The sequence below is a fragment of the Lampetra fluviatilis genome, chromosome 7 (assembly GCF_964198595.1).
Source record: "Lampetra fluviatilis chromosome 7, kcLamFluv1.1, whole genome shotgun sequence".
In the NCBI taxonomy this organism is placed as follows: domain Eukaryota; kingdom Metazoa; phylum Chordata; class Hyperoartia; order Petromyzontiformes; family Petromyzontidae; genus Lampetra; species Lampetra fluviatilis.
This window is the reverse complement of record NC_136281.1, coordinates 10,566,689-10,594,070: the sequence shown is the minus strand read 5'-3', so window position 1 is coordinate 10,594,070 and position 27,382 is coordinate 10,566,689. Positions and strand designations below refer to the sequence as shown.

The 27,382-nt window shown below is 50.1% G+C and overlaps 1 protein-coding gene across 1 annotated transcript; it reads right to left on the bottom strand.

Moving 5' to 3' along the window:
- Positions 1 to 144: 144 nt before the first annotated feature.
- Positions 145 to 16,082, bottom strand: LOC144933554 (cytosolic 5'-nucleotidase 1A-like). The gene is made up of 6 exons (XM_078858461.1): positions 15,764 to 16,082; positions 9,548 to 9,715; positions 6,499 to 6,628; positions 3,461 to 3,583; positions 2,428 to 2,618; positions 145 to 2,041 (listed from the first exon to the last, which is right to left on the bottom strand). The coding sequence occupies exons 1-6, from the start codon at positions 15,974 to 15,976 to the stop codon at positions 1,682 to 1,684; spliced, it is 1,185 nt and encodes a 394-aa protein (XP_078714587.1). The 5' UTR covers positions 15,977 to 16,082; the 3' UTR covers positions 145 to 1,681.
- Between the last annotated feature and the right edge of the window lie 11,300 nt (positions 16,083 to 27,382).

Below are 27,382 nucleotides of genomic sequence, written 5' to 3'. Positions count from 1 at the left end.
ATTACAGTATTATTACATATGCATGGTTCTTTCGGTGAAGTCACGTAGATAGAAAATAATAAAATAAAATATAATTATAAATAATATATTGAAAACAATAAAAGCAAAAAAACCCACGACGTTTCGATCGCAACACAAGCAGTCTCCATCGAAACGTCGTGGGTTTTTTGCTTTTATTATTTTCAATATATTATTTGTATTTTTAATTGCATTGTATTATTTTATTCTTTAAATTTTATATCTACGTGACTTTACCAAAAGAACCAAGAATTCCTGCAGTCACAAAAGTTTAAAGTCAGTATTATTACATCACAGTTCTAATATGCCAAGGCCCCAGATGAGATACAGTATATCATTGGTCTTGACCACCTGAAGCAGCAAATACTTCGCAAATTAAATGTTTTTTTTTATAAGTCAAGTCACAGCGAATAATGTGAATACCATTTAAAATGCATACAGCTTGTTACATAATTAACTTTATCAGCCGTACTTTGATAGTAAATCGGTACCGACTCATGCTTAAGCCACCTCAGGTGGTACCAATTTCACTTGGGCCCATGAACTAAATGTTTGTTATCCTTGAGTTTAAATTTCACCGTGGGCCGATGAACATAACTCTAGTGTGGATGTAAGAGGCCCCCAGATGTGTGGGTGGTCGTGGAGTGCGTCCACCACACGCCCGGCCCATCCAAGACAACAAACAAAAACAAACTCACCACATCCCTCATCGTTCACATCCCTCATTGTCCACTGCCCTCTTAACTTTTCGGGTAATGGCCCTTCTTCGGAGTAGACAGAGAGGGAGGTAGGGCAGAGGGCTTTAAAGGACTTCCCACAGTTGTAGATCACACTCTACACTGCGGTGCAATTAAAGATGTTCTTAAGTTGACACCAGTACTTTTAAATTGATGAATAAGCATAAAAAAACCATATCCATTCACAGATTTAAAGATCACAACGTATTTGCCGGCTGAATGAAGTCAGCATACACAACTGGAGCCCAACTCCAAGAACTGGCCTCTACCAGGCACGAGCCTGGTAGCTCGTTGGCCCAGTGCTGGCCTCTTTTTGTTTAGTTTCACACAGTGGGAGAGCGCAGGCCCAAAGGCCCGCACGTCAAGCGGCCAGCAACAACCGGCACCATTTAAGTTGTATTCGATGAGTGTAGCAAGTCTCTTAAACCAAGTAAGAGCTGGGGCGACAGAGACGTTGGGAGGGATTTCCAAAGTCGTTCAGTGCGAGGGAAGAAGCAGAAAGATACGTGTTGTGGCCTGCAGTGTTGTGAGTGGGTGGGTGAGTGAGTGAGTAGGTCATGGTACCAGTGAGTGGGTGGGTGAGTGAGTGGGTGAGTGAGTGGGTGAGTCCGTGGGTTAGTCGGTGAGCGAGTGGGTGAGTGAGTGGGTGAGTGTGTGGGTGAGTGGGTGAGTGGGTGGGTGAGTGGGTCAGTGTAACAGTGAGTGGGTGGTTGAGTGAGTGGGTGAGTGTGTGGGTGAGTGAGTGGGTGAGTCCGTGGGTTAGTCGGTGAGCGAGTGGGTGGGTGAATGAGTGATTGGGTGAGTGATTGGGTGAGTGTGTGGGTGAGTGGGTGAGGGTGAGTGAGTTGTTGTGACCTGCCATGCGGAGGCTGAACCACAGCATGGACGAGCACTGGGCCCGCTCCGCTGACCCTAATCCCTGACCCCTAGGCGGGATCTCGGGGTGGGGTGGCCTGGCGGCTCCTCCTCTGCGAGACGCCGAATGGGACGTGCGCCGCCACCGTGCCGTGCTCCTTGGCGCCCTCGATGTGGAACATCTGGTCGTCGAAGAAGATGTGCGGGCGGATCTTCTCGAGCAGCGGCCCCTTGGGCGCGCCGGCGAGGAAGAGCGCCTCGTCCAGCTCCAGGCCCCAGCTGCGCAGGGTCTTGAGCGCACGGCCGCCCGAACTGGCCGCACTGCGCGCCGTCACCAGGTACGTGCGGATCGGGCAGGTGAGGCGCTCGCCCTTGGCGTAGAACTTGCGCTGGATCCGCCCCAGGGCCTCCGCGAAGCCCTTGAAGGGGCCCTGCAGTGCGGAGGGCAGAGGGGACGGAGAGAGCGGCTGGGTGGGGCCGGCTCTGTGCGAGGGGAGCGCAAGCGGGAGCGCTCGTGCAGGCCACCTACAGCTGTTAATAAGCATGGTTTGAGGTTGTCTCCGAGTCTGTCTCTGCTCTGGGAAGAAGGTGGGGGCGAGTGCTGGTGGTTGGCTGGATGCCCATGCAGTGCTGGCTTTAGGCAATGTAGGCATTTGCCCAGGGTGGTGGCAGATTGCTTGGACTTGGGAGGGGTAGCAATGTCTAAATAGATGGGCAGCCCCTGCATGTGACGCGGGGGGGGGGGGCGGCACCTGAGATTGTGACGCGGGTGAGGGGGCGGCACCTGAGATTGTGACGCGGGTGAGGGGGGTGGCACCTGCGAGAGGGGCTGGTCGACGTTCTTCTTCTCATGCTCGAAGAAGGAGTCGAGGCCGTGCTCCTTGACGATCCTCTCCGACTCATCCGAGAAGAGCACCGCGTCACCGTCAAACGCCACACGCAGCTGCTTTGTCCCGGGCGCCACCTGTATCCCCGCGCCGGGGCTGAACATTGTGGCCGCCGCGATGCCTGCCCACGCGGCACGGCCGGAGATTCGATTGTGCCATACCCAGCGCACCACATCCACCATGCCCCTCTCTCTCCGTACTTGTTGCCACTGGTCACTTGCCAATCTTATTGCTGGTCTTTACCAGCTACTTTTATATATTTTTTATATATTTGTATATATTTTTTTAATTTATACTTTATATATTTTTCAGACAGTGGTGAAGCCCTGGGCATGGGCAGTGAGGACACGTAGAGGTGTTTATGCAGGCGGCTGCGTGGGAGAAAGCAGGCCTGAGGAGTTGCTGTCATAGTCACCGTTGTCACCATCATACAGAGGTTAAGGAGCAGCCCTGCGATTACTGCCGCACACTGCTGCTGGTGGCTTAGAGAACTCCTCTCTAGGGTACCTGGCCTACCCGTCCATGCTGGCCCAGACATATTTACACCGCTGGGTGCCGGAAAGTCAAACAGGCCACCTCTGGATTGTAAGTCCAGGGTGCTAACCGTGACACCGCGACAGCTGTTAACTACCATGATTAACTTGGTCATCATTATCAATGTCATCTTCATCATGGCCACACCTACCCATCCTCAATCAACCAACAGACCCATATACCCATAATCCATGATCATAATCACCACCACCCTCAACACCACCATCATCATACACATGACAAATAATCACCACATCTCCCAAAGCTCTTCTTGACCGGATTTGATAACTAAACATCAACCCAAAAACGATGCCTTTCCTCCATACGACATCACCACCACCAACATCAATGTTATACGGAACCAATTTGACACCATCATCACCACCATCGCCTGGGTGGTGGGCTAGAACCGGCGAGGGTTGCGCGCACCTTCCGCCAGGGCCTCTTGCACCTTCTCCTCGTCGGCCGACAGGTAGAGATTGGTGTTGTAGGCCTCCAGGTACCCGATGGGGCTGTTCCCTCCCGTCAGGCAGAAGCGCTCGATGTTGAGACCTGAGCGTCCAGCACCAGCAGCATGCCGTGCGCACACACACACGCTCTGGGTCAACCGGACTGTTCAGCCCCTGCTGTCTCATCGAACATTTCATCTCGCAACCTCCGATATGCCTCAAACAGGCCTCCACTTCCTCCTTGTCAAACCCCGAGTCTCTCGAATCAGACGAGGTGAGCGGTGCTTCCCTTTCACCACTCCGGTCGTCTGCAATTCACTCCCAACATAATTCCCATAGACGCACACAGAGACCCACAGACCCACACACAGATCCACAGACCCAGACAGAAACCCATAGACCCACACGGAGACTCATAAACTCATACAGAGACCCAATGACTCACATAGAGACCATTAGACCCACACAGAGACCCATAGGCCCACATAGAAACCCATAGACCACAGAAACCCATAGACCCACACAGAGACTCATAGACCCATACAGAGACCCATAGACCCACACGGAGACCCACAAACTCACATAGGCACCCTGTTGTAGCTCCAGGCTTCTGGAATTCACTCCCTCCTCCTCTCTCACTGTGCCGCACATCGGTGTCTGTGCCATCCTTCTGTCAGAATCTGAATGCTTTTCTCTCTCTCTCTAATTTATTCTCCCATGCCTCTGCATGCCCTTTTTTAAGTTCAATTTGTTCACGTTAAATATGTAACAATGAAAGAATGAATGAAGGAGAACGTTCACACAACGTCATTCGGCCCTCCTGGTTTCGTGATTGAAGGATGCTGGACGCAGTTTCTAGCCGAACGTCGTATTCTAATCGCTAAATTTGTCTGTGAGAATTGCTCTGAAACTCACCGTTGAGCGAGCTGAAACAATTACAACCAGCGCGTTAAACGCTTCTTAAGCGTGACAATTTACATTTTTGACTGTCAACAAAAAAACGTGGCCACATCATTACGTGGCCGAACTAAAAACACTTTTATGAATAATAGTGATAATAACGATAATATTTGGTATATTATGCTTTTGTACACAGGCAAGCCTCCGTGAGTCTCAAGACTGCGTTTCGGAAGTGTCTTGTTTGTACCGAGATGTTGGCCACTTCCAGTAACGAGCATTTGACTTTGTATGGAATCCCGAAGGAAACCAGAGAAATCTGGAGAAAACCCACCATGCATACGAGTGGGGTTTTACTGCACACATGGGTTCAGGAATGTGTTTCTGCACTGCTGGCCACCTCAAAGCACAAACCCACGACAATCGATATGCCCAGGCAACCTCTCCCCGAAGTGGTAATTAGGCTCAACCCTGCTTAAAGCCAGTGTGTTCATACAATGTTCCTGATTCTAACCTGGGATGGATGGAATATGTTCCATGTTGCTTGTGTTTACTTAAAACTTATTCACAGCATCCTAAATGTAATTATTCAGCACTGTGGAGGCAGAGAGGGGTGGTGGATCGCACGATTGTTGTGAAACTCCCTTTCCGTGGGCATCGAGGAGGAGCCGTACCCTGGCTCTGCCAGGGGATGGCGCCGGTATGGAAAACAACTGTGCACTCCACCTGTTCCGTCTGTATGGGATAGAGTGTTTCCCCCTCGCACGCGTGGGTTTTCTCCGGGTGCTCCGATTTCCTTCCACATGTGTAAACACCCATTAATCGGCCGATCACACAATCATATACAGAGGAACGCAGAGCTTGGGAACGTGTTGGTAGTGCCGAGCTCACAGCCTGGCTGCTGCCTGCCTTTCCGCTCGTCTAAGGCTCCTCCTTGCACCTCGGACTCGTCCTGTCTCTGCGAGAACGCCGTGCGGCGGCGCAGCGTTACACGTTGGCAGCGTTGTCATCATCATCATCGTGCCGTGTATCGTGTTTGCAACGGGGCACTTTGTTTTAAGAAGTCTGAATCACCTGCAGCCATCTGTCCCATCGAGTATTCGAACGACGGACTGAATGTGAGCAAACGCCGGGCGCGTGAGTGGAGATGTGAATAGTGGCGCTGGTAAAGTGGCATGGCAGGGTAGTGGCTATGCTTGCTCGTTGCTATTTACAGCACGGGGTCAGACGTCCGTGGATGTCGTGCGGGAAGCAACACATGTCGCATTTATCTGCATGTACGCGAAGCAACAGTAGCAGGAGCAGCAAGAGCAGCGTCAATAGCAGAAGCAGTACCAGCAGCAGTGATAACAGTAATAGCAGCTGGAATAACAGCAGTGTTAGCGGCAGAATAGGAGCAGCAGAGGCAGTAACAGCAGAAGTAACGACAGTGAAAATATCAGCAGCTGCAGCAACAGCAGCTATGGTAGCAGCAACAGCAGCAAGCAGCAGCAAGCGTGATTTACTTAAAGCTTTAGTGGGAGGTGTGGCACTGGCAGTGCCAGGGTGGGTAGGGCAAGGTGGGTGGCACAGGCGTACGGCTGCATGGCAGTGGGTAGTGCACGGCAGTGGGTAGTGCACGGCAGTGGTGTAGCGAGTGGGGTGGGTGGTGTCGCGTTTCTGGCTGCGTGGTACACGCGGTGTGTTGTGATTCGGCGGTGCACAGCGGTGACGTGGTGGTGTTGCGGTGTGTGTGGGTGACGTGGTGGTGGTGTGTGTGGGTGACGTGGTGGTGGTGTGTGTGGGTGACGTGGTGGTGGTGTGTGTGGGTGACGTGGTGGTGGTGTGTGTGACGTGGTGGTGGTGGTGTGTGTGGGTGACATGGTGGTGTTGCTGTGTGTGTGGGTGGGAAGCGGTAGTGTAGCGGTGTGCTGCGCTACAAACCCGGCGGCCCGAATTAGATTCGCCACTAGGTAGACAAAGGCGGTCGGGCGTGGTTTCTGGCCACCCACCCCCTCGTGTGCCGTGCCGGCCTTCATAGGTGCTCGTTAACGGCACTTGCCCCAACAGTCTGTTCAGGCTACACGGGGGGGGTCTTTGTCTTTGTTTTCGCGGCGGCGTGTGACGCGCCGGGGGTCGTACCGTAGTGGTTGATGGAGTTGATGAACCGCACGCCGACCTGCGCGTGGTTGTGCGAGATGAGGAGGATGTCGAAGAGCTCGTCGCTCTGCGGGTAGAGCTCCCGCAAGCGAACGTTCACGTTCTCCAGTGCCTGAGGGTGGGCGGAGGTGGTGAGGGGCAACCGAGGCAGAGGGGGCAGCAGACCGGTAGTGTCTCTGAGTCAGTCACTACATCTGTATGAAAAACGGTATGCACATTTAATGTTTCCGTATTTAGTAACGAAAGTTCTGGTCATCCTTCCCATGCACACGCAGAACGCGACCAGATCTCTCTCATGAACAACAACGGAGAGTGTCGCTGAGACTCCAGAGGGTTTTCCTGGAGAGTCAAGAATCGGAAAGTTTTGTCAAAAGTTCTGAACGTTTATTGTGCTGCATGTGAGAGCAGCAAACACTATTCAGAAGTCCACAAGGACCGGTTCACGACCTCACTTGCTGCAACTGCCATCTCCTGTCCACCTTGCATAGAGAATCGATGTTAATGGATGATTTTAGTTTATGACGGCAGCCCAAAATGTAATGTTTACATGGCAGAGCATTGCTCTCTGGAAAGTGCATTAACAGCATTTAATAATAATATTTTAAAGCACTCTGTCCATGCACTGCTGGATGAAGGCCTCTCTAAACTGTGTCAGTCATGGAGGTTGTTTGACCCTACGTCACCATGGACCGGGAAGAGAGCCCAATTTATTTGCCACCGATGTAAGCCGTGGCCGGCATCAAACTCAGGCCACTGGCTTCATGGCACAGTGTGCAATCCACCGCACCACCACCACCACCGCTCCACCATTTCAACGTTGTTGCTGCCGCCGACACAATCCAATTCACACGAGCTAACAGTCAAATCAGTCAGCGCTGTAGCAGGGGCATTCATTTCAGTCGCAATCTCTGGCTGCATCTAAATTTAGGCGGCCGTTCTAGCCGTGGTTGCGTCCCCGTGTTCCAACAGACAGCTGCACAGTTATACTGGTAGGAACGAAGTGGACCAGACCACCAATAGATTATATCGTCCGTCCGTCCGTCCGTGTATCAACATCGCCCCCTACTGCAAACACTTGGCATGACCCTGTCCGACAAGATGGCCGCACGCTCCCCCTGCGATCTGTGAATTAAACAAGATGGCCGTCGCTTCCGGCGCCTCACGGCGAAACTTTTTGATCGACTGACTATGGGCGAACTCTTTTATTCTGGTGGGTGAACAGTGGCGGGGAGGGGTGGAGGAGGAATTGATGATAAAAACAAACTTGCACCATCGTTACAGCTGCCGCGACGAGAGATGTGGGAGGAGAAGCGGCGACCGCTGCCTTGCAGGTGAGAGGTGCGTGTGTGTGTGCGCGTGTGTGCGCGTGCGTGCGTGTGTGTATGTGTGTGTGTGTGCGTGTGTATGCGCGTGTGTGTGTGTGCGTGTGTTTGCGTGCGTGCGTGTGTGTGCGTGTGTATGCGCGTGTGTGTGCGTGTCTGTGTATGCGTGTGTGCGTGCGTGTGTGTATATGTGTGACTGTGTGCGTGTGTGTGCGTGCGTGTGTGCGTGTCCGGCCCACTCGAGCAGCGTGATGAATGGGCGCTATTGGGCTTCGGAACTGGAAGCGTAGCAACACAACTTCATTACGTGTGCGTGTGCGTGCGTGCATGTGTGTGTACGTGTGTGTGTGCGTGCGGTGTGTGTGCGTGTGTGTGTGTGTGCGTGTGTACGTGTATGTGCGTGTGTGCGCGTATGTGCGTGTGTGTGTGCGCGTGTGTGTGCGGTCGATATCCCTGTACCGGTATTAGTATTATTCCTACCAGCCCACCCCGCAGGGTCCTGTTTATACTAATAGTATTAACAGTAAGAGTAGCAGTGGTAATAATCCGCTTTTATTGCGTGCAAATTCCGCGAACGGACATTATGTGTCGGTGCGCTATCCGGAGGCGTGGAGCCTTGCTCAGATGTCCTCAAGAAGCTTCAAAAGATTTGAAGCTTTCGTGACTGCAAGGATTCATATTCTTAGGTTTTTTTCGGTAAAGTCACGTAGGTAAAAAATTAAAATTAATAAAAGTAATACAACTTGATACAGCTATCGTGCTGTGACGGTTCCACCTGAAGACGGAAGCTTGTGTTGTCTCCGAAACGTCGTGATTTTTATTTTACTTTTATTAATTTTAATTTTTTACCTACGTGACTTTACCGAAAAAACCTAAGAATAAGCTTCTAAAGCTCAAGAAGCTTGGAGAATCGGCGAGTGCGTCTGTGTCCGGGTGCTCGCTGACGGTGGAAGGAGACCGGTTGCTGCTGCTGCTGCGTACGTGAAGCAGGGATAGAGCTCAAAAGCTGCTGCTCTTGTTGCTGCATGAGAATGGGCGACCGCCTGTCACTCTTCCTGACCTGGAGATGGCTGTCTGGTTGGGGAACGGGCTGCTCAAGTCACGGTTAGGTGACAAGGGAGCTCGGCTTGGCCAGTTACAGACGCGGCCCCCGGCAAGGGGAGCACTTCTGCTGGTGATGACGATGATAGTGAGTGAAGTGGCAGCTGGAGGCGGTGGTCGTGTTGGTGATTAGGTTGTATTGTGTGTTGAGTGAGTGGATTTGGTGATGGTGGTGGTCGTGTTGGTGATTAGGTTGTATTGTGTGTTGAGTGAGTGGATTTGGTGATGGTGGTGGCAGTGATAGTGATTATGATATATTGTGTGTTGAGCAAGTGCTTGTGGTGGTGATGTTGGGGGGCCGTGGTGGTGATTAGGGTGTATTATGTGTGGAGCGAGTGGTTGTAGTGGTGAAGCCGGATCGTGGTTTGGGTGGTGGAGGTGAGGCTCATTGTGAGTTCAGTGATGCTGGTATTGGGGGTGGGTAGTGTTTCGGATAGTCGTGTGGCTGGTTGTGCGTTTGCGTGCTGTTGCGGTGGCGTGGCTGGTGGTGCGTTGTGGCGGTCGCGGGTTTGGCCGAGTGACGGCGAGGGTGCGTGAGTGGCGCTGGTGGTGGTGGTGACTATGGTTGGGTCCCCTTCTCCCCTCTGCCCTCCGTGGGGGGCCCGCACCTGCACGAAGGGGAAGGCGGGCCCCTTGGGGAGCGGCTCCTCCTCGTGCTCCGTCTGGTAGCGCACGTACTCCTCCACGCCCTGCGAGTCGAAGATGTCGCGCTCCAGGGACATGTCGAAGAGCGATCGGGACGACACGGCGATCGTGATGGCGTGCTGGGGCTTCGGCTGCACGCACGCGCAGAGTGCACGCGCGCAAAAGACAAAGGTGCCCCGTGTAGCCTTCGCAGGCTGTGTGCAACAAGTGCTGTTCGCGATTAGCACCGATCAAGGCCTGCATGGCACACGAGGGCGTGGGTGGCCAAACCTCCGCCTTTGTCTCCTGAGTGCTGATGTTTACACACTGCACCAGGTTCTCACTATTAAGGCTGAGTCGACAAAGGAGAGGCACCGGACTGGTTCAAATATATGCCACTGTTATTGGCCGTAAGTGGGAGTCCATCTCAGGTGACTGGTTCATAGTGGTTAGAAAAGTGCACCAACCACTCCACTAAGGCTCCCAAACACGTGCATCCAGGGATTCATTTCTCATGGAATGTTTTCCAGGGACCTATCATCAAGGTGAGCAGAAATGTTCTCCAGACCTCAGCCCCGGACAGCTCTGTTTTCAATGAATGAATCCTTGCATATGCCCTATGCCTCATTACCATTACCATTTGACACCGTTCGGTACCAGGCTGCACTGGTCTGGGAATGATCGGGGTTCCACCAATGCTCCTGGGCTATCTGTCCCCATGACCGACATGCAATGGAAGCTCCATACAAAAATTAGGTAGTTTCGTTTTTTAGTCAACGGTATTCTGATCCATGTATGATTTCAAGGTTCTGTTTTTTTATCATGAGGACGGACACGCAACGCGGGTTTGGCCCTAAAACAGCCACAGGCCGGCATGTAAACACACGAACGCAGCCAAGCCAGGCGATCATGGCGCCATGGAAACAATTCATTAGAACCACATGGGAGTCCTGAGATAAAAAAAAAAGTTTTTAAATTTGCTACGTGATACCAACTTTATGATGCCATGCTCTCACACGGGATAATGCACTGCACTCTGTGATAGTTCGAAGTTGACATATCTTTGTTTTATGACAACACAATGCTGAGAACTCAGTTGGAATAACAATGCTGAGAACCCAGTTGGAATAACATTCACGAAGAGACTATGGTTTGTTTGTTTTTATCAAGGAAAATCTCTTTTGAATGGGGCATCACGAGCAAAAAAAAAGACGAAATAATATAATTTCGAAAAGAGCTGATAGTCATCTTAGGGTGTTCAGTGGTGGTGCAGCTCGGGTTAAGACACTCGATCAGCTCAAACTCCAGCCAATTATTGTTTGCTTACACGAACCCTCGCCACCTGTCTGTGCAACGAGACGACGAGAAGCCGTTATATAATACAGCGAATCAATTACATTGTCGGAAAATTGAGACACCCAGACACGAACCCTGCGCGGGGCATCGCCCGCCACGATAGCAGCTGCATCGGCACAGACTTTGTAAAGCCCAACTCCAGGCAGGGCGTGTCATCAGAGTCGGAATGACCCCCAGCGGTCGAGACGAACGACGGAGCGAGAGCCGGTGGGGTCAACACTCGCGAGATGGCATCTACAGAGGAGGTGGCGCGATGAAATGAGATCATACGCAGCAGATAGACAGATGGGATGGTGACGGCTTAAGGGAGGCCTTCGTCCAGCAGTGGATTGATCATGGCTCTCGATGATGGACTCCAAAGCGAGCGTTCGAATATGGCGTTTGAATGACATTTCTGTGTCCGATGGCCTTACGAAACATTCAGGTGTATATTTAGAGGGTGCGATCGAGTGAGCTATGCCGCCCTGTTGTTGCCCAGTTTGCTGTGCCAGCAGGTAATGGAAAGCCTAAAATTATCCCGATGCCAGTTGCTGTCGGCTGTCTGTGAGGGTTATGCATCGTGCTGTTTGTGAGCTGCTATACATAGCCAATATCGCCATGCACGCGAACCCGCGGTGGTGGAGGGGCGTGCTACGCGCGGTGAAATGCTAATGGGTTTCAACCGCAGGGGTGGGCCATCTCGAACTTGCAGGCCGCGTGTTTACTGCGATTGTTTGCCGGTGCTGTGATCGTGAAAATAACGGTGGTTTGAAAACACGACCGAGTCACCCGCAAAAGGGTCAGATCTCAGACGTTAAGCAGGGCTGAGCCTGGTTCGAGCAGTACTTTGGATGGGATGACAACCAAGGCGAAGCGTCAAGGCGTTGCAGATGTGGGGCTACTTGCGAGGTGTGGCCAGGAGAGGACAGTGCAGAGTGTCAACCCCTAAGCTCGTATCCAGCGCCCTGCTGGGTCAATTCTCCGATTTCCTACCGCGTGCCAAACACTCAACAATTGGGGTTTTGCCAAACATCTCAAATTAAAAAAAGAAACGGAGTATTGCATAGCTTAGAGACTTACGCTTTAACAAAGCAACTATAATGAAAGCTTCTGGCCTTTGAATGCAGGCGTTATGCAGGCGCTCGGAATCTCAAGGCAGAATAGGACACGAGCAACTTGGGGGTTCGGAAATCAACGTGGGAGGAGATATTTGTAGCGGTGATCAGCGAGGAGTAGGAGGTTTGTGATGGGTGAGACACCTGCACAGAATGTTGGAGGGGGACAGGTGACCGAGACAGACGGCATTGGAGTGGTGATCAGGAAGGACCTAAAGCCAGGCGGTGGTGACGATGGTGGTGGTGATTAGGATGGAGACGAAGTGTGGTCCTCAAAGGTATCGGGTGTCGACTCCGCAACTGCAGGGTCAATGGGAATGGTGGAACCCGTGGAGAGGGGTGATGGCATCAACGGAATTGACACCAATGGCCTCCTGACCTTGGTTCTGCGTGTGTGTTCATGTGAGCATATGTGAGCGTGCGCACGTGCCAGAAAGCACGTAAAGCCACCGCCACCGACGCATCCGCACCAACAGAGGTTGGTCAACAGAGTTATTCTAGGATTATGAAAAGACTTCACGTACACGCACGCACGCTACGTTGCAGCGTTACGCGCAATTACCCCGCGCCAGACGACACGTGTTGTTAACGAGCACCTATCAAGGACAACACGCACGCACGATAGGGCGGCTTGTGTTGCTTTCCCAGTGCTGGTGTAGGACAACAGCAGCAGGTGCTCGTTTAAGGTTGAGTCGAAGTAGGGGATCTATGGTAGGATGAGATCTAATACGAGCCTCTGCCATTCACCCAGATGGGTCGGGTTCGCGGTGCGCTAACCACTTCGCCACCGTTCCCCACAAATAAAAACACAAAGATACCCCGTATGGCCTTAAATACTGTCCGGGGAAACTGTTGTTTGCGAGCACTTATCAAGGCCGATAGGTATTTATGTTTAATTGGTTGAAAGCACTTTGGCTGGCATATTTGTGGCAGAAAGGTGCCATGTGTTCACCAAAAATGAATTCACTTGACTTCTTGGTGGTGTGGCTAGCACCACTCTTGGCCTTGTTTCTCTCCCAAAACGATGGTATTTATAAACCCGACTAAATACCCATTCAAGGCTGAGTCGAACGAGGGGAGGCCCAAGAATTGCCTCGACACTTCAAGTGCCGTGGCTGGGAATTGAACCCGGATGGCTGAGTCGAATCAGACGAAGACACATTTGTACTTTTTCTACTGTTATTATTGAGACCAGGAACGTGAAAGGGCCGAGCTGGAGCCGTGTTTGCCGCACGTGCTGGACATGCACCTGACCTCGCAATGTCACGAGGTCGTGGTAACGATGCGCATAGACTCGTCGATTCTTAACCTCACCACGCAGGTCTCGGAACAGGCTTCGGGAGAAGAGTCGATGTTTTTCTAGATTTGTCCACGTGGTGGCTTAGTAATGCGTGGCCAAGGGGGTTGTCTCAGCCAATCATCTGTCGCTGCGTGGAGAATAGCATTAGTACAGTAGCACTTTGTGTGGGGGGTCAATAGCGGTTATCCTATAGGACAGACTCGGCCCCGTAAAAGGAAGGTGGAATTTCCACCATTGGCTCAGGGCTGTAAACAGGCAGATAAGCACCATCGCTTCAAAGCTCATTTGACCCCGGGAGTAATCTTGACATTTACGAACTTTCTTTGGGTAACGTGACCCCTGCAACCACTAGAGGCCACTACACTCACTATTACACATTGTATAAAGGGTGACTTCTAACAAACCTGCACCTAACAAACCACGTTAATGCGTTTACGCATTTTAAAAGAGGGAATCGTGCGCGCGTTTACCGTATATCATCTCTGTGCTATATTTGGCCAGGCTAAACAAGGTCGGTTACCATATTCTCCGGATTGCAAGACGCTCCGGAAAGTAAGACGCCCTCCAAACGTGTTCCCGGTGTTAATAAAGTTAACCAAATGTGGTCTCGTACACAGAAAAAAAAAGGAACGCACACACCATCTCGTATTACGAGACGCACCTCCCTTAGATTTGCTTTAAAATAAAGGGGGAAGTGGGAGTAAGGGGGGGGGGCAGTACGTCTTGTAATCCTGGGAATACGGTAACCCTGTCACTCGCGATGATGGAGACGACCCCCTACAAGGCGTGTTCGTTTTGAGAGAGACACGCCGACTGCTTTCTCTCTGGAAAAGGGAGATAATGCGTTTGGAACCGATAATCGCGCGCAGTCGTGAACACGCTGGGCGTTACTACCTCGCGTGCTTGCGCGTTTCAATTCACTGCTGGATGATGATGGTGGCCCTCCATCCTCCCCACGCATTTATCGGTCATCGGAGTTGTTTGACCGTACTTCACCACTCTGGCCAGCGCGTGAAGGGAATCGTCGAATGCGTGGCGGTGCGTGATGTAAAGTCACCTGCCAGGCTTCGGAAAGGGAGGTGCGTTGTGAATATCGGACAAGCGCGGAATTCAGTCCTTACCCAGGGGGTGGGGGTGGAACGTTGGAGCCAGCGTTGGTCCAGCGGGTTGAACCGCACGCTAACGTTGGCGTGTCCACCTGGCTAGGTTGGACATCACGGCACCATACTAGACCCCGGGGTTACACTCACCACAGTACACACTCACACAGTACACACTCACACCGCCACACGTGCTTTGCGTGCGCTTCGTGTGCGCAAGCGAAGAGACAACCACGATCCTCCTAAACAGATCTCACTGGGGGCAAGTGCTGTGAGCGAGCAACCTGTGAAGGCCGCCACACACCCAAGTGGGTGGCCAACACCACGCCCGGCCGCCTTTGTCTCCCTCGTGGCGATGTTTATACATCGCACCGGGTGCTCATTTGAGGCTGAGTCGACCTAGGAGAGGAGGCCCAGGACCGGTTCAGATAATCGTCACCGGTGTTGGCCTTGAACAGGAATCGAACTGAGGACGCCGGGTTCGTAGTGCAGCGCGCTCACAGATAAACTACCGCTCCCTACACACACACACAGTGACACACACACACAGTGACCCACACAGTGACACACACACACAGTGACACACACACAGTGACACACACACACAGTGACACACGTACATACACAGTGACACACACACACAGTGACACACACAGTGACACACACAGTGACACACGTACATATACAGTCACACAGATACACACAGTGACAGATACACATACAGTGACACACACACAGTGACACACACACACAGTGACCCACGTACATACACAGTGACACAGATACACACACACAGTGACACACACAGTGACACACACACAGTCACACAGACACAGTGACACACAGTGACACACGTACATACACAGTCACACAGACACACACACACAGTGACACACACGCATACAGTTAAACAGTGACACACGCAAATATACAGTCGCACATACACAGATACACACACATAGAAACGCGCAATGACACACGTACATATAGTGACATACACAGCCACACAAACGCGCAGTGACAGTGACACAAACCACACCAGAGAGAGACACACACACGCACAGTGACACGTAATTATATATAATCACACACACACATACACACAAATGCGCAGTGACACAACCACACCAAAGAGACGCGCACACACGAACGCACAGTGACACGTGCATACACACACACGTGTATATACACACACACGGACACACGCCACGCAAATTGCCTTTCTATCTCAAACCTATCTGCCTCCCCCCTTCTACCCCCCGTACGTGTTACATAATAAAACAATAAATACCGCCCCCCCCTCCTCCTCTCCTCCTCCAAATCAATCCCCGACCCCGATCGGCAGGTTACCGTGCGCGGACTGCGCGTCGGCGTGAGCGCATGGAAGCGCTTCTCCGCATCCCTCCACGCCGGCTCCACTTCCTCGGGGCCTCCGTTCCTAGCACCCCCTTCATCTCTGCCGCCTCCGCTGCTGCTGCTGATGATGCCGCTGCTGCTGATGATGCTGCTGCTGATGATGCCGGTGGTCGGCCCCGGATCTCCGCCTCCTCGTCCCTCGCTCATGATGATCGCACGGCCACGGTCATGGGCGCCTTTGCCGCAGATGAATAAATGTTGTTGTGGTTGGTGGGCGATTCGCCGCCACCCGCCTCTCCCTCCCTCTCTCCCACCTTCCTCACCCAACCCCTTCTCCTGCTGCTGCTGCTACTGCTGCTACTGCTGCTCCTCTGTCTCGGAAGGGCGATGGAGGTCGACACTGGGATGGAATTGAGAGTGGTGGGGGGGGGATCAGAGAGCCGGGAGCCCGGGCGAGGCAGGTGCCGGCTCGGTTGGGATGTGACGGGGATGGATGTGCAGAGGGTGGGTGGGAGGGGGTGGGTGGTGCGCTCTCGTGTCCGGTCGTACCCCGCAAGCCGCTCCCTCACTCGCGTCCTCACTCACCAGCTCACCTCATCACTTCATGACCCAGCCACTCACTCGCCCACCCACCCAAGCAATCATTGCTTGACCCACACAGTCACGCTAAGTCACTCATCGAGTCAACCCGATCGCTCACTCACCGACTCACACTCACCGGTTTACCCATTCATTCATTCACACACCCATTCATTCACTTACTCACCCACTAATTCACTTACTCACCCACTCATTCACTTACTCATTCACTTACTCACCCACTCATTCACTTACCCACTCATTCACTCACCCACTCATTTACTTACTCACCCACTCATTCACTCACCCACTCATTCACACACCCACTCATTCACACACCCACTCATTCACACACCCACTCATTCACACACCCACTCATTCACTTACTCACCCACTCATTCACTCACTCACCCACTCATTCACTTACTCACCCACTCATTCACTCACTCATTCATTCACTCACTCACCCACTCATTCATTTACTCACCCACTCGGTCACTCACTCACCCACTCATTCACTCATTCACTCACCCACTCATTCACTCACTCACCCACTCATTCACTTACTCACCCACTCATTCACTCACCCACTATGCTAGCGTATGGCAGTATGTTCAGGAGCTGAATGCAATGTCGAGGCCTGCTAAGCCAAGATATTTGCTTGAGGAGAGAGTTCGTGTAGTTTTGCTGTTCCTCCGTTGAAGGAGGCTAAATTGGTTTACTATGTGGGTCCATAGTTTGGGTTATATGGCCACAAATCGCTCGATTGTGCCTCGTATTTTTCAATTTCTACTCGTGAAAGTGATGTGCGCATCGGCCTGTTGGTGTTCTTAAGCGGTTGATGGTTCCACCGGTGCCTTCGAGGAGGAGGAGGAATGTCAGTCACCCACTTTCCTTACTATAAGTCACCCAACTCGCTGACCCACCCATCCACCCAATCGCCCACCTCTAACTCGGCCGTGGTGAGGGGGCCACGTGGTGAGTGGCGTGGTGAGTGACTCTACGGCCCTCATTGGGGGGTACGGCGAGTGGACACTCACAAACTGTTCATTATGTCAACGCGCCGTCTGTGTGTACATTGTTTACATAACATACTAGGCACACACGCGGCGCTCGGGAGTCTGGTGTGGCCAACACTACGCCCGGTCGCCTTTGTATCCCCAGTGACAGTAAACTTAATTTTTGATTTAAAGCTTTCGTGACTGCAGGGATTCATCTTCTTGGTTCTTTCGGTAAAGTCACGTATTATTTCCCTTCTACGTGACTTTACCGAAAGAACCAAGAAGAGTAAACTTAATGTTTAATACAATCATTTCCAGTCCTCTCCCAACCACCAAACTTTGCAACTTCCCGCCCCCCCCCCCCTTCTTGCAAACAGACAGGAGGAGGAGATAATTTGTTTCCGGATCTCAGCCCCGGGCAGCTCCAGATATGATTGAGTCAAGCCCATTTCTTCAGCTATTATTTGCCACAGATGTTAGATGTGGCCGGGAAGGCCACCGGGGAGCTTAAAAAAATACTCAATGACAAATGAAGCCCCGTAAACATTATACACATGCACTGTATGCCCACGTACACACACCACAAGACAAATATCCTTAACAGACTGTAGGGGCAAGTGCTGTTAGCGAGCACCTATGAAGAGCGGAACGGTACACGAGGGGGTGGATGGCCAGCACCACGCCTGACCGCCTTTGTCTCCCCAGTGACGATGTTTGAACACCGCACCAGGTACTCATTTGAGGCTGAGTCGACCTAGGGGAGGCCCACGACAGGTTCAGATAATTGTCACCGGTTTTGGCCGTGAGCGGGAATTGAACCTGGGTCGCCTGGTTCATAGCGCAGCGCGCTAACCGCTGCGCCACCGCTCCCCACATGGACACACGAACGCACCCACGCGATGCCAGCTGCCTGAAAGTTACACGTGTCACAATTCTTATGAACGGATTCATTAAAACATCCATGCTGTACGTGTGTGCAGACTCGTTAATGATTGCTCACAAGCACTGAAAATTAGGGGGCCTATGCATATAGCCATATAACTCGTATTCTGGTTTATGGTTATTCCATACAGTGCCTCGATATGCGTCCAGGTACAAAGGTCATGCAAGAGTTACTTGTACTCTCTCAGAGAGAGAGAGAAACACTCAAAAGTGATTGTAACTTACGCACGTGTTCAGGCATTGCCCTGCTCCACGTACGCATGTCGCGTTGGTCGGTGTTCCAACGCCTCTGCGCTTCCGACATGGACACAGTTCTGCTCAGTGGCGTGGCTTATCGAGTGTGCAGGCGGTGCAACTGCGCCGTGGCCAATTGTCCGGGCTACCCTTTTTACTGCTACCTACCCAGTCGCAGTTTACACACTTGGCTCCAGTGTCAGCAGGCTGTCAGATCGAGTCTCATCTCCGTGAATTGTTTTTTTTTAAAGCTGGAGTTTCGGTAACTTTTAATGTAATTCCTTGCACCATGGAGCGTGTCACCAACCACTGACTCTGCTGAAATATGCATTCATATCTGTAGCAGTGGTGGTAGTGATTGGAGTAGAGGCTGTGGCGGTAGTCAAAGCCGGAGCTGGATATTTGGGTGTCCGGGCCACGCTGCCCAACCGAGCACACCCGCGGCTGCTACGGCAAGTTCAAGTTTATTTAATTTAACCAAGAAATAATACGTATGACGTGTTTATACAGGAAAGTATACACTGAGTCCAAGGAGGGTCCTGCATCGGTTTTTTGTTTTGTTCAAGATGTTTTCAGCCAATTTATGAGTTGTTTATACAAGTGGGAGGAAACCGGAGTACACGGAACAGAGCATACACGTGCGAAGGGGCAACACTCGAACCCACGTATAGATGGAAACAAATGGAGATTATCTTCTTGGTTCTTTCGGTAAAGTCACGTAGAAGGGAAATAATAAAATAATACAAATTAAACAATAAAATTATTCTCACGACGTTTCGGCCACAACGCAAGCAGCCGTCCTCAGGTGAAGAACAAATCAAGAGGATATGCAAATTATTTTGTCAAGGCGCTCTTCCCCCTCCAACTCAGCTTAAATATACGCTGCCAAGCCTGGTGGTGTTCATTCAGACGCTGTCTTTCCGACAGACCTGTTCTTCACCTGAGGACGGCTGCTTGCGTTGTGGCCGAAACGTCGTGAGAATTATTTTATTATGTTAAATTTTTATTATTTTATTATTTCCCTTCTACGTGACTTTACAGAAAGAACCAAGAAGATGAATCCCTGCAGTCACGAAAGCTTTAAATCGAAATTTAAATGGAGATTAGTCAACTTTCTGTACTGCCTTCTGGCAAACGAGGGTACGGCACCTCGACGCCCACGGGGAGGAAGCGAGGTGGCGGTGATGTTGGGAGAGGGGAAAAGGCTGCCTTTGAGAATGACGCTGGCGTTGAACACTCACCCACCCGAAATCCATCTCGGCGTGATCCCAGATAGTGGTGGTGGGCACTTCGCAACGCCGCACCGCTCTCTCGGCCCGACCTTTGGGCGTGCAGGACACACGTCCCACCTCGCACACTCTTAATACTTGACCCAGACCCGCACCATCAACCCATTACCATCATCACAGCGCATCATCACAGCGCATCATCACGGCGGCGAACACAGGACTCGTGCACACTTCCTGTGCCCAGCCCCGTCTGGCCTTCAGAATTCCCTCTGGCTCCCTCCTCCTCCTCCCTGCTCTTTATCTCAGAGGCGTCAGTTTGTGTGAAGGATTGCCCAATTATCGTACAGTGGTTTTACCGTATTCCATGTTCTGTATTATACACATCACCCACACGCCGTGAATGTGACACATCTAAGGGCAATTTACCACGGATTAAACAAACGAATTACATATTGTTATTGTCATACAAATTGTACAATAGCAGATTAAGTAAAAAACGTAGAAATAGAATATCGATGTTTTGATGACTGGTCTATGGGATATTTCATATGGCTTATGTTTGATTTACAAGTAGATAATGTACAACATAGTTTGGTAGATTGGCCTATTGGCTTTCAAGGCCAATGTTTTCCAGCAGCATTTGTTTAAGCAGGTACACTCTGGACAAGGTTCAAGCTTTATAAGACTCATCAGCAGTATCATCCTTGTTAAGCAACTGCTGCTGAGCTACCATTTAATACATGTATATGCAACAGCCATCCACCTTCACGGTGGAGCATTTTAAGTGCAGCAAACTATTACATTTGCTGAGTCGAATCGACTGTACTGTCTCGATGCTACCATCTTAGTGAGCAAACCCATAAATAGATGTGTTTAACGTAATCTATTTTTCATCATGTGGGGTCACTGACACAGCAACACACGTATCCATTACTTGCAGAGGCCGACCGAAACTGAATTTCTGGTTTCGGCCAAAACCGAAACCAAACCGAAAGTTAAAAATTGACTTTCGGCCGAAACCGAAGCCGAAACTGATAGTTTAACTACACTTTAGGCCGAAACCGAAACAGAAAGGTATATAACCGAAGTTACCGAACACAAGATTTATGAAATATGTCATGATGCAATGCTACTTAAATTAAACATAAATCTATAACTAATCATTCAGAGCCTGCAGTAAGAGTCGCTAAATATAAAATCTTTAGGTGTCACTTAGTAATTATATCCAAACAAACTAATGTTGTAGTTAAGAAACAACAGTTTTTCCGCATTCAGCCAGACAGGCTGTTGACCGGTCGTATCTACATTAGCAGACCATAGTTGCGGCTGTAACCTCGCTCCCAAGCTGCTGCTGCTGCTGACGTGTGTGTGTTTGCAGCCTATCGCATAGGATTGCCTAGCGCCGACTGCCCGGCCGATAGGCAGAGTGATAGACGAGCGTTACATTCTAAAAATAGATATGCGGTTGACGAATGACGACCGAAAGTCAATATCAGTTTAGGCCGAAACCGAAACCAGACCAAAAGTAAAACATTGACTTTCGGCCAAAACCGAAAGTCAATGCCAAAACAGGCCATTTGCCAACTTTCGGCGCCGAAACCGAAACCGAATTTCGGTCGGCCTCTAATTACTTATAGGTTTGCCTTCGACCAAAACGCCAAATCTCACCGGGTATCGGATGCCAAGCAGGGTCCAGTAGGACTGGTACTTGGATGAACAACCACCGAGGCTTGTCAGGTGGTTTGTTGTAGGTATGGGGCTGCGAGGGTATGGCCAGGAGATGGACGGCAGTGCTGAGTACCACCTCCTAGGAAGCGTGGTGGGTTTTCTCCTACCACCTCCAAAAGCCAAAGGCTAATTCATGGAATTCACGGCCAAACATCCAAACCTAGCAGGACCCTCTTGAAAAGAGAGTATTGATACTCAGTGGGGCTTTCCTGGGCAAATGATTGGCATTGTTGGTACATTTTTATTTAAGTCGTATTCATGCAACAGACTCGTGGCTCTGTGTAAAAGCATCCATACTATGTAATAATTATACCCATGCATCCATATAGACTGCATAACACGCAATAAAAAGGACATTGGTCGTGTGTTTTGTTTAGCGCTGCGTGTCTTTTTCCAAGTGTTGTACGTCCATGCATCGTCTTTACACCAGGTCACGCCAAACTCTCAGTTGACACCACCTCGGCATTTTTATCTGGCAAGGTATATAAGCAGGACTGAGCCTGCGTCTAGTGTTTGGATGGGTAGCTACCATGCATACATGATGGGTAGCTACCATGCATACATGATGGGTAGTTACCATGCATACATGATGGGTAGCTACCATGCATACATGATGGGTAGCTACCATGCATACATGATGGGTAGTTACCATGCATACATGATGGGTAGTTACCATGCATACATGATGGGTAGCTACCATGCATACATGATGGGTAGTTACCATGCATACATGATGGGTAGCTACCATGCATACATGATGGGTAGCTACCATGCATACATGATGGGTAGTTACCATGCATACATGATGGGTAGCTACCATGCATACATGATGGGTAGTTACCATGCATACATGATGGGTAGCTACCATGCATACATGATGGGTAGCTACCATGCATACATGATGGGTAGTTACCATGCATACATGATGGGTAGCTACCATGCATACATGATGGGTAGCTACCATGCATACATGATGGGTAGCTACCATGCATACATGATGGGTAGTTACCATGCATACATGATGGGTAGCTACCATGCATACATGAAACAGGTGTTGTAGACTGCTGCGGGACCACGTTGTCAGCAGATGGCAGTGCATATAAGTGTGCTGTACAGTACTGCACCGTGCTCCAACGTCTATGTTGACCTACTTCACCACCGTGGGGGCATATCCAAAATGAGATAAACGACACAGGGGTAGAAGGGGTCAGGGCAGGGAGAAATGGGACACAGGAGAGATAGAGGTAGCTATACGCCGGGACGAAGTAAGAAATAAGGCCATGTAAAGATATTGCTCCTGGTATTGAGTGGGATACATTTGCAAACTTTTGAAAAGTGACGTACTCTATGCACTTGAACGTAAAGTTACGTGGCTTAGAATATAAAGTCACGACAACAATTTGGGGCACACCAGTCGATATTTGATCTATAGACCCTGCAAACTACATGGTTTGCTTGCCCTGAAACAATATTGCTGAAATCACCACCAGCGGGCAGCTGATGGGTTGTATAAGAAATATATTTTATGTGGACAGACGGAGATATGAAGGGGTCGTATGTAACCGCCTATTTATTTTGCTATTTATATTCTCCACAACGAAGCTAATGCTTTTTTTAAAAAAATATTTTTATATTTTACTGAGGCTATTTGCAATCAGGGGATCGTAGTCTTCATCAGTATTTCATATTCCAGAGTAGTAACGGGTTTAGATTTCAGACAGCACCTTGTGGGCTGGGAGGGAAAGATTGTAAGGACAGGAGGGTGGGCTTGTAAACAACCCAGAATAGAGGCCAGTGTGTCATCATCTGTGATATATACATTACTAGCCGGGCTATTCTTAAATTTGTACTTAAATTAGCAACGGTTTTTCAAGAAAGTAAACAAATATGAAGGTAAAGCGTTCGTGACTGCAGGGATTCATATTCTAGGTTCTTTCGGTAAAGTCACGTAGAAGGGAAATAATAAAATAATATGAATATAAAACAAAAACAATTCTTTGTAGTTTTATATTAATATTATTTTATTATTTCCCTTCTATAATTTGTTTATTTTTATTGTTTATATTAATATTATTTTATTATTCTACGTGATTTTACCGAAAGAACCAAGAATATAAATATGAAGGTCTCTGAAAAAAATACCATGGTCGATTATACAACCAAAATCAGCCTACGCTTGATCTCGTCTGATTCTATAACCTAAGCAGGGGTGTGCCTGGTTAGTGCTTGCATGAGAGCCTGCCTGGCAATATCCTGTATTGAAGGTTTGAGCTGGGAGTTGGACCGGTGATGGCAGCACTGTACAGAAATGGATTGACTCTTATCTGGACGGAGCTTTGAGTGCGCGGTGGCTTTTATCCGTGTACGCTAATTCCATTTTCTCGCGCAAGTTGGGCACTCGTGAATGGAAGTGGCTAAACATCCCAGTGCAGGCAGACTCGGCGCCGCTGTACCTGGGTAAACCAAAGGCTATACCCTAATTTGATGTACTGTATACAGGTACCCCGTACTGTATTTAAACCTGTGGGCTTGGCGCTACAGTCACGGGACTAGGCCGACAGAGGGTGGTGCCGGATGTCTCTGAGTGTGTACGGTATAATTAATGTCGATCAACATTCACCGCTGACGCGTTGTGACAACACGAATGCCAGAGCAATGGCTTGCGTCCAAAGGTCTCCTTTAAATGCCCCACGTGGATGCGCTGAGCGTGTACTGGACTCCAGTAGCTTAAGGATGACCACGCACTTAGCATCTTCAGCCAATGGCAGTGGTGAAATAATGCGGGGAAGGCAATGATCGAGGTGGTTGCTGGTTGTGGGGAGGGGTCAGTATCAGAAGCTACGAGCCACCTCTTCCCCCACCACCTATGCCCAAACATTTACAGGCAGCTTCTTAAGAGTGGCAGGGGAGGGCCTTAAGTTAAAGTAAATACGACCAAAAAAAACCAACCACTACTTTTGTTGAAGTTAAACAAATAGTCATACAGTAATCACTTTGAAATACAGTTCGGCTTTCCAGGATTGCAGGATACAGGGCGGTACTTTTACAGCGCTTGCGTCATTGGGTTTAGGCCGGGTCGGTCGTTTGGTTACTTGACCATACCTCACTCACCACGCTGCACGGTCAATGTGTGTGGGTGAATGCGGTGCACATGGCCTGGCACAAGCGTCGTGGTGACGTCACCGCCACTTAGTGGCGAATGGCGGTTGTTGTTGGGGTATGGCCGAGGGCGGTGGTGCAGGATTCTTTCAGATACCACTGATGTCGCCATGGGCCGGAATCAAACCCAGGGTTCAAGGCACAGAATGACGCTAACCACCACGCCATTAGACTTGTTTTCAGAAGAGTCATGTGTTGCGATGTTTGGCCAATTCCATGTACGAGTGTTCGGTAACAGAGGTAATCACACACCGCGCCATCACTTCCTTCTGCTAGATCCAACAGCAGATGTACAGTTGACGTTTGAACTACGAGTTCTGCTCAAGTCCTGTATATCAAATTGTTTTACATTGAGGGTGTGGACTTTATGGAGCTGCCACTGAGCCAGGATTGTGCCCTTTGGTGGGGAGGGGGGCTCAGAAGGAGGCCCCCCTGACTCATCACCTGTCCCCTCCCCCCCAGAAAAATGCCAATCGTCATTTAAAACAACGCAAATCAATTATTTGAATCGTTGTATTGAATATATATATTTAAAATAAACAGACACAGTCTCCTTCTGTGTCTCCACATAAAACTTATTTCTCACGCAACCCAATTATTTTATATTGACTCGTTATATCTGGGGAAATATTTCATCCTATAGAAATACATATTTATCACTACCTACCTCTCTGCCTGACACTCGCTCAACCTTTTGAAATGCAAAATCACCCAAACAGCCATAGATGCAATCAAGCTAGAGGAGAGTATACTGAAACTTGAGTTTCATAGAAGCAAAACGTTACAGCAACTGGGCAAACGAACCCCAGAGAAATACATATCTCTCTCTCCCATCACGGATGTTCGCCTCCAGAGGAACTACCCGGTTAAACTTCTTCAGTCAAAATGTTCACGGGCATTTGCGTCAAAGGGCCTTGACTCAATCACCTGGAATGTGGCCGATCCCGTTAGAGTTTGGAAGCTGAGTCAGGTGTGACCGTGGAGGGTGGCTGGATGGACGACCACCATTCATTTACAAACAGGTTGCCATAGCTGCTGCTTGCCTGAGTTTGTCGGTGTCAAACAAAAACCTATTGCCATACTGCACTGTGCTATGCCACTACGACGTCTGCGTTCCTCGCCTTCACCATTATATTCTTGCGTAAGATGGCAGCAGCAATGTGCTGAGCAGCTCAATGGCAATGTCTGCTAGCCACGACGAGCGTTCGTGTCGTTTTGTTACTCCTCCTCCGTTGAAGGAGCGCAGACGACAGTGGTTTACTATATATGGGTCCATACTTTGGGTTTCAGGGTCCATACTTTGGGTTTCAGGGTCGCAATCGCACTCCTGTGGCTTCTGCCTTTAATATTCCGTAATGAAAGCTCGGCTTCACCCACCCACCCACCCACCCCCTGCACGGCGCGGGGGTGGGGGCTCATCTAGCAGTGGATTGACTAAGAGTGCTGTCTTTATTCGAGAACGTGCAATGTCAATGTCCAGAGATAAGAAAATAACTTCTGGTCTGGTATACGCTGTGAGTTCCGTGTTTGGTTTCGTTCTCACGCGCGTGCGACGAGTGAATCAAGAGTCCAGGAGGCCACCTCACGTGCCATCGTCATCACCACCACCACCACCAGCCACGTTCACTCCACTGATGCGTGGATGCTTCCCGAAGCCGAGATGTTAACTACCTCGCCTGGTATACGGGAAGTCGTGGGTTCGAGCCCGACCTTGACGCCTGCTGCTGTATATTTGTAGTTTGCGTGTCTCTCTCTCTCCGTGGTCGCGTGGATATTTATCCGGGCCCTCGGGGTTTCCCCTCCACATTTGGAATCCACATCACCACGCGTTTAGAGTATTTGGCCATTGTTATAAATGTCCATGCGATGATAAGCCACTTCGTTGAGCTATCATCTGTGTGGCCAGTTCGCTTCTGAAAAAGAGCTAGAGAGATCTGCGGGTCTTACCTGGTAAAATAACAAAACATAGTTTTAGTTTAGTTTCAGCCGTGTCATGGTCATCAGTGGTGAGTACTTGCAAGTATAGAGTACCGTACGTGATTGTACTGTGTAATGTGCAGTCTCGGACACCCAAGTCCGCCCTGGTCCCATCCCGCACTGACCAGCGTGGTGAAGTATGGTCAAACAATCCCACACGACCCACAACGGCGCAGTGAAGCCTTTTATTTTATTCAGCACTGTGCTCTTGACGGAGGTGAGAGAGGGAAGGATAATAGGCCCTTTAGATTGCCACATATAATGGAGCACTTTGGAGGCCAATGGTTGGTGAATCACGTGTTTGTGAAACTCCCCAACCAGCTAGACGTGAACCTCAGCGTAGTATTTTGACCCCCCGTAAGCACACGTGCTGTGGTTTCTCGATGTACGGCTGATAATACGGTTTCCTCCACACGATACAAGTTGAATCTCGAGTGAACACAGAGAACCGGTTCAGATTTCACACTCGCTCCTGATGTTAGACGTGGCCGGGAGAGCGAACTCGTTCGTCAGCGGTGCGCTAACCACTGCGCCACCGCTCCCCGCACATACACAACCGCAAATGAAGATTCCGTACAAGAATCGGAATTTTTATTTATCCTGGAGAAATCCGATGAGCTAAGAAGCTTTTTTTTCGATTTAAAGCTTTCGTGACTGCAGGGATTCATCTTCTTGGTTATTTCGGTAAAGTCACGTAGAAGGGAAATAATAAAATAATAAAAATAAAACAAAATTCTCACGACGTTTCGGCCACAGCGCAAGCA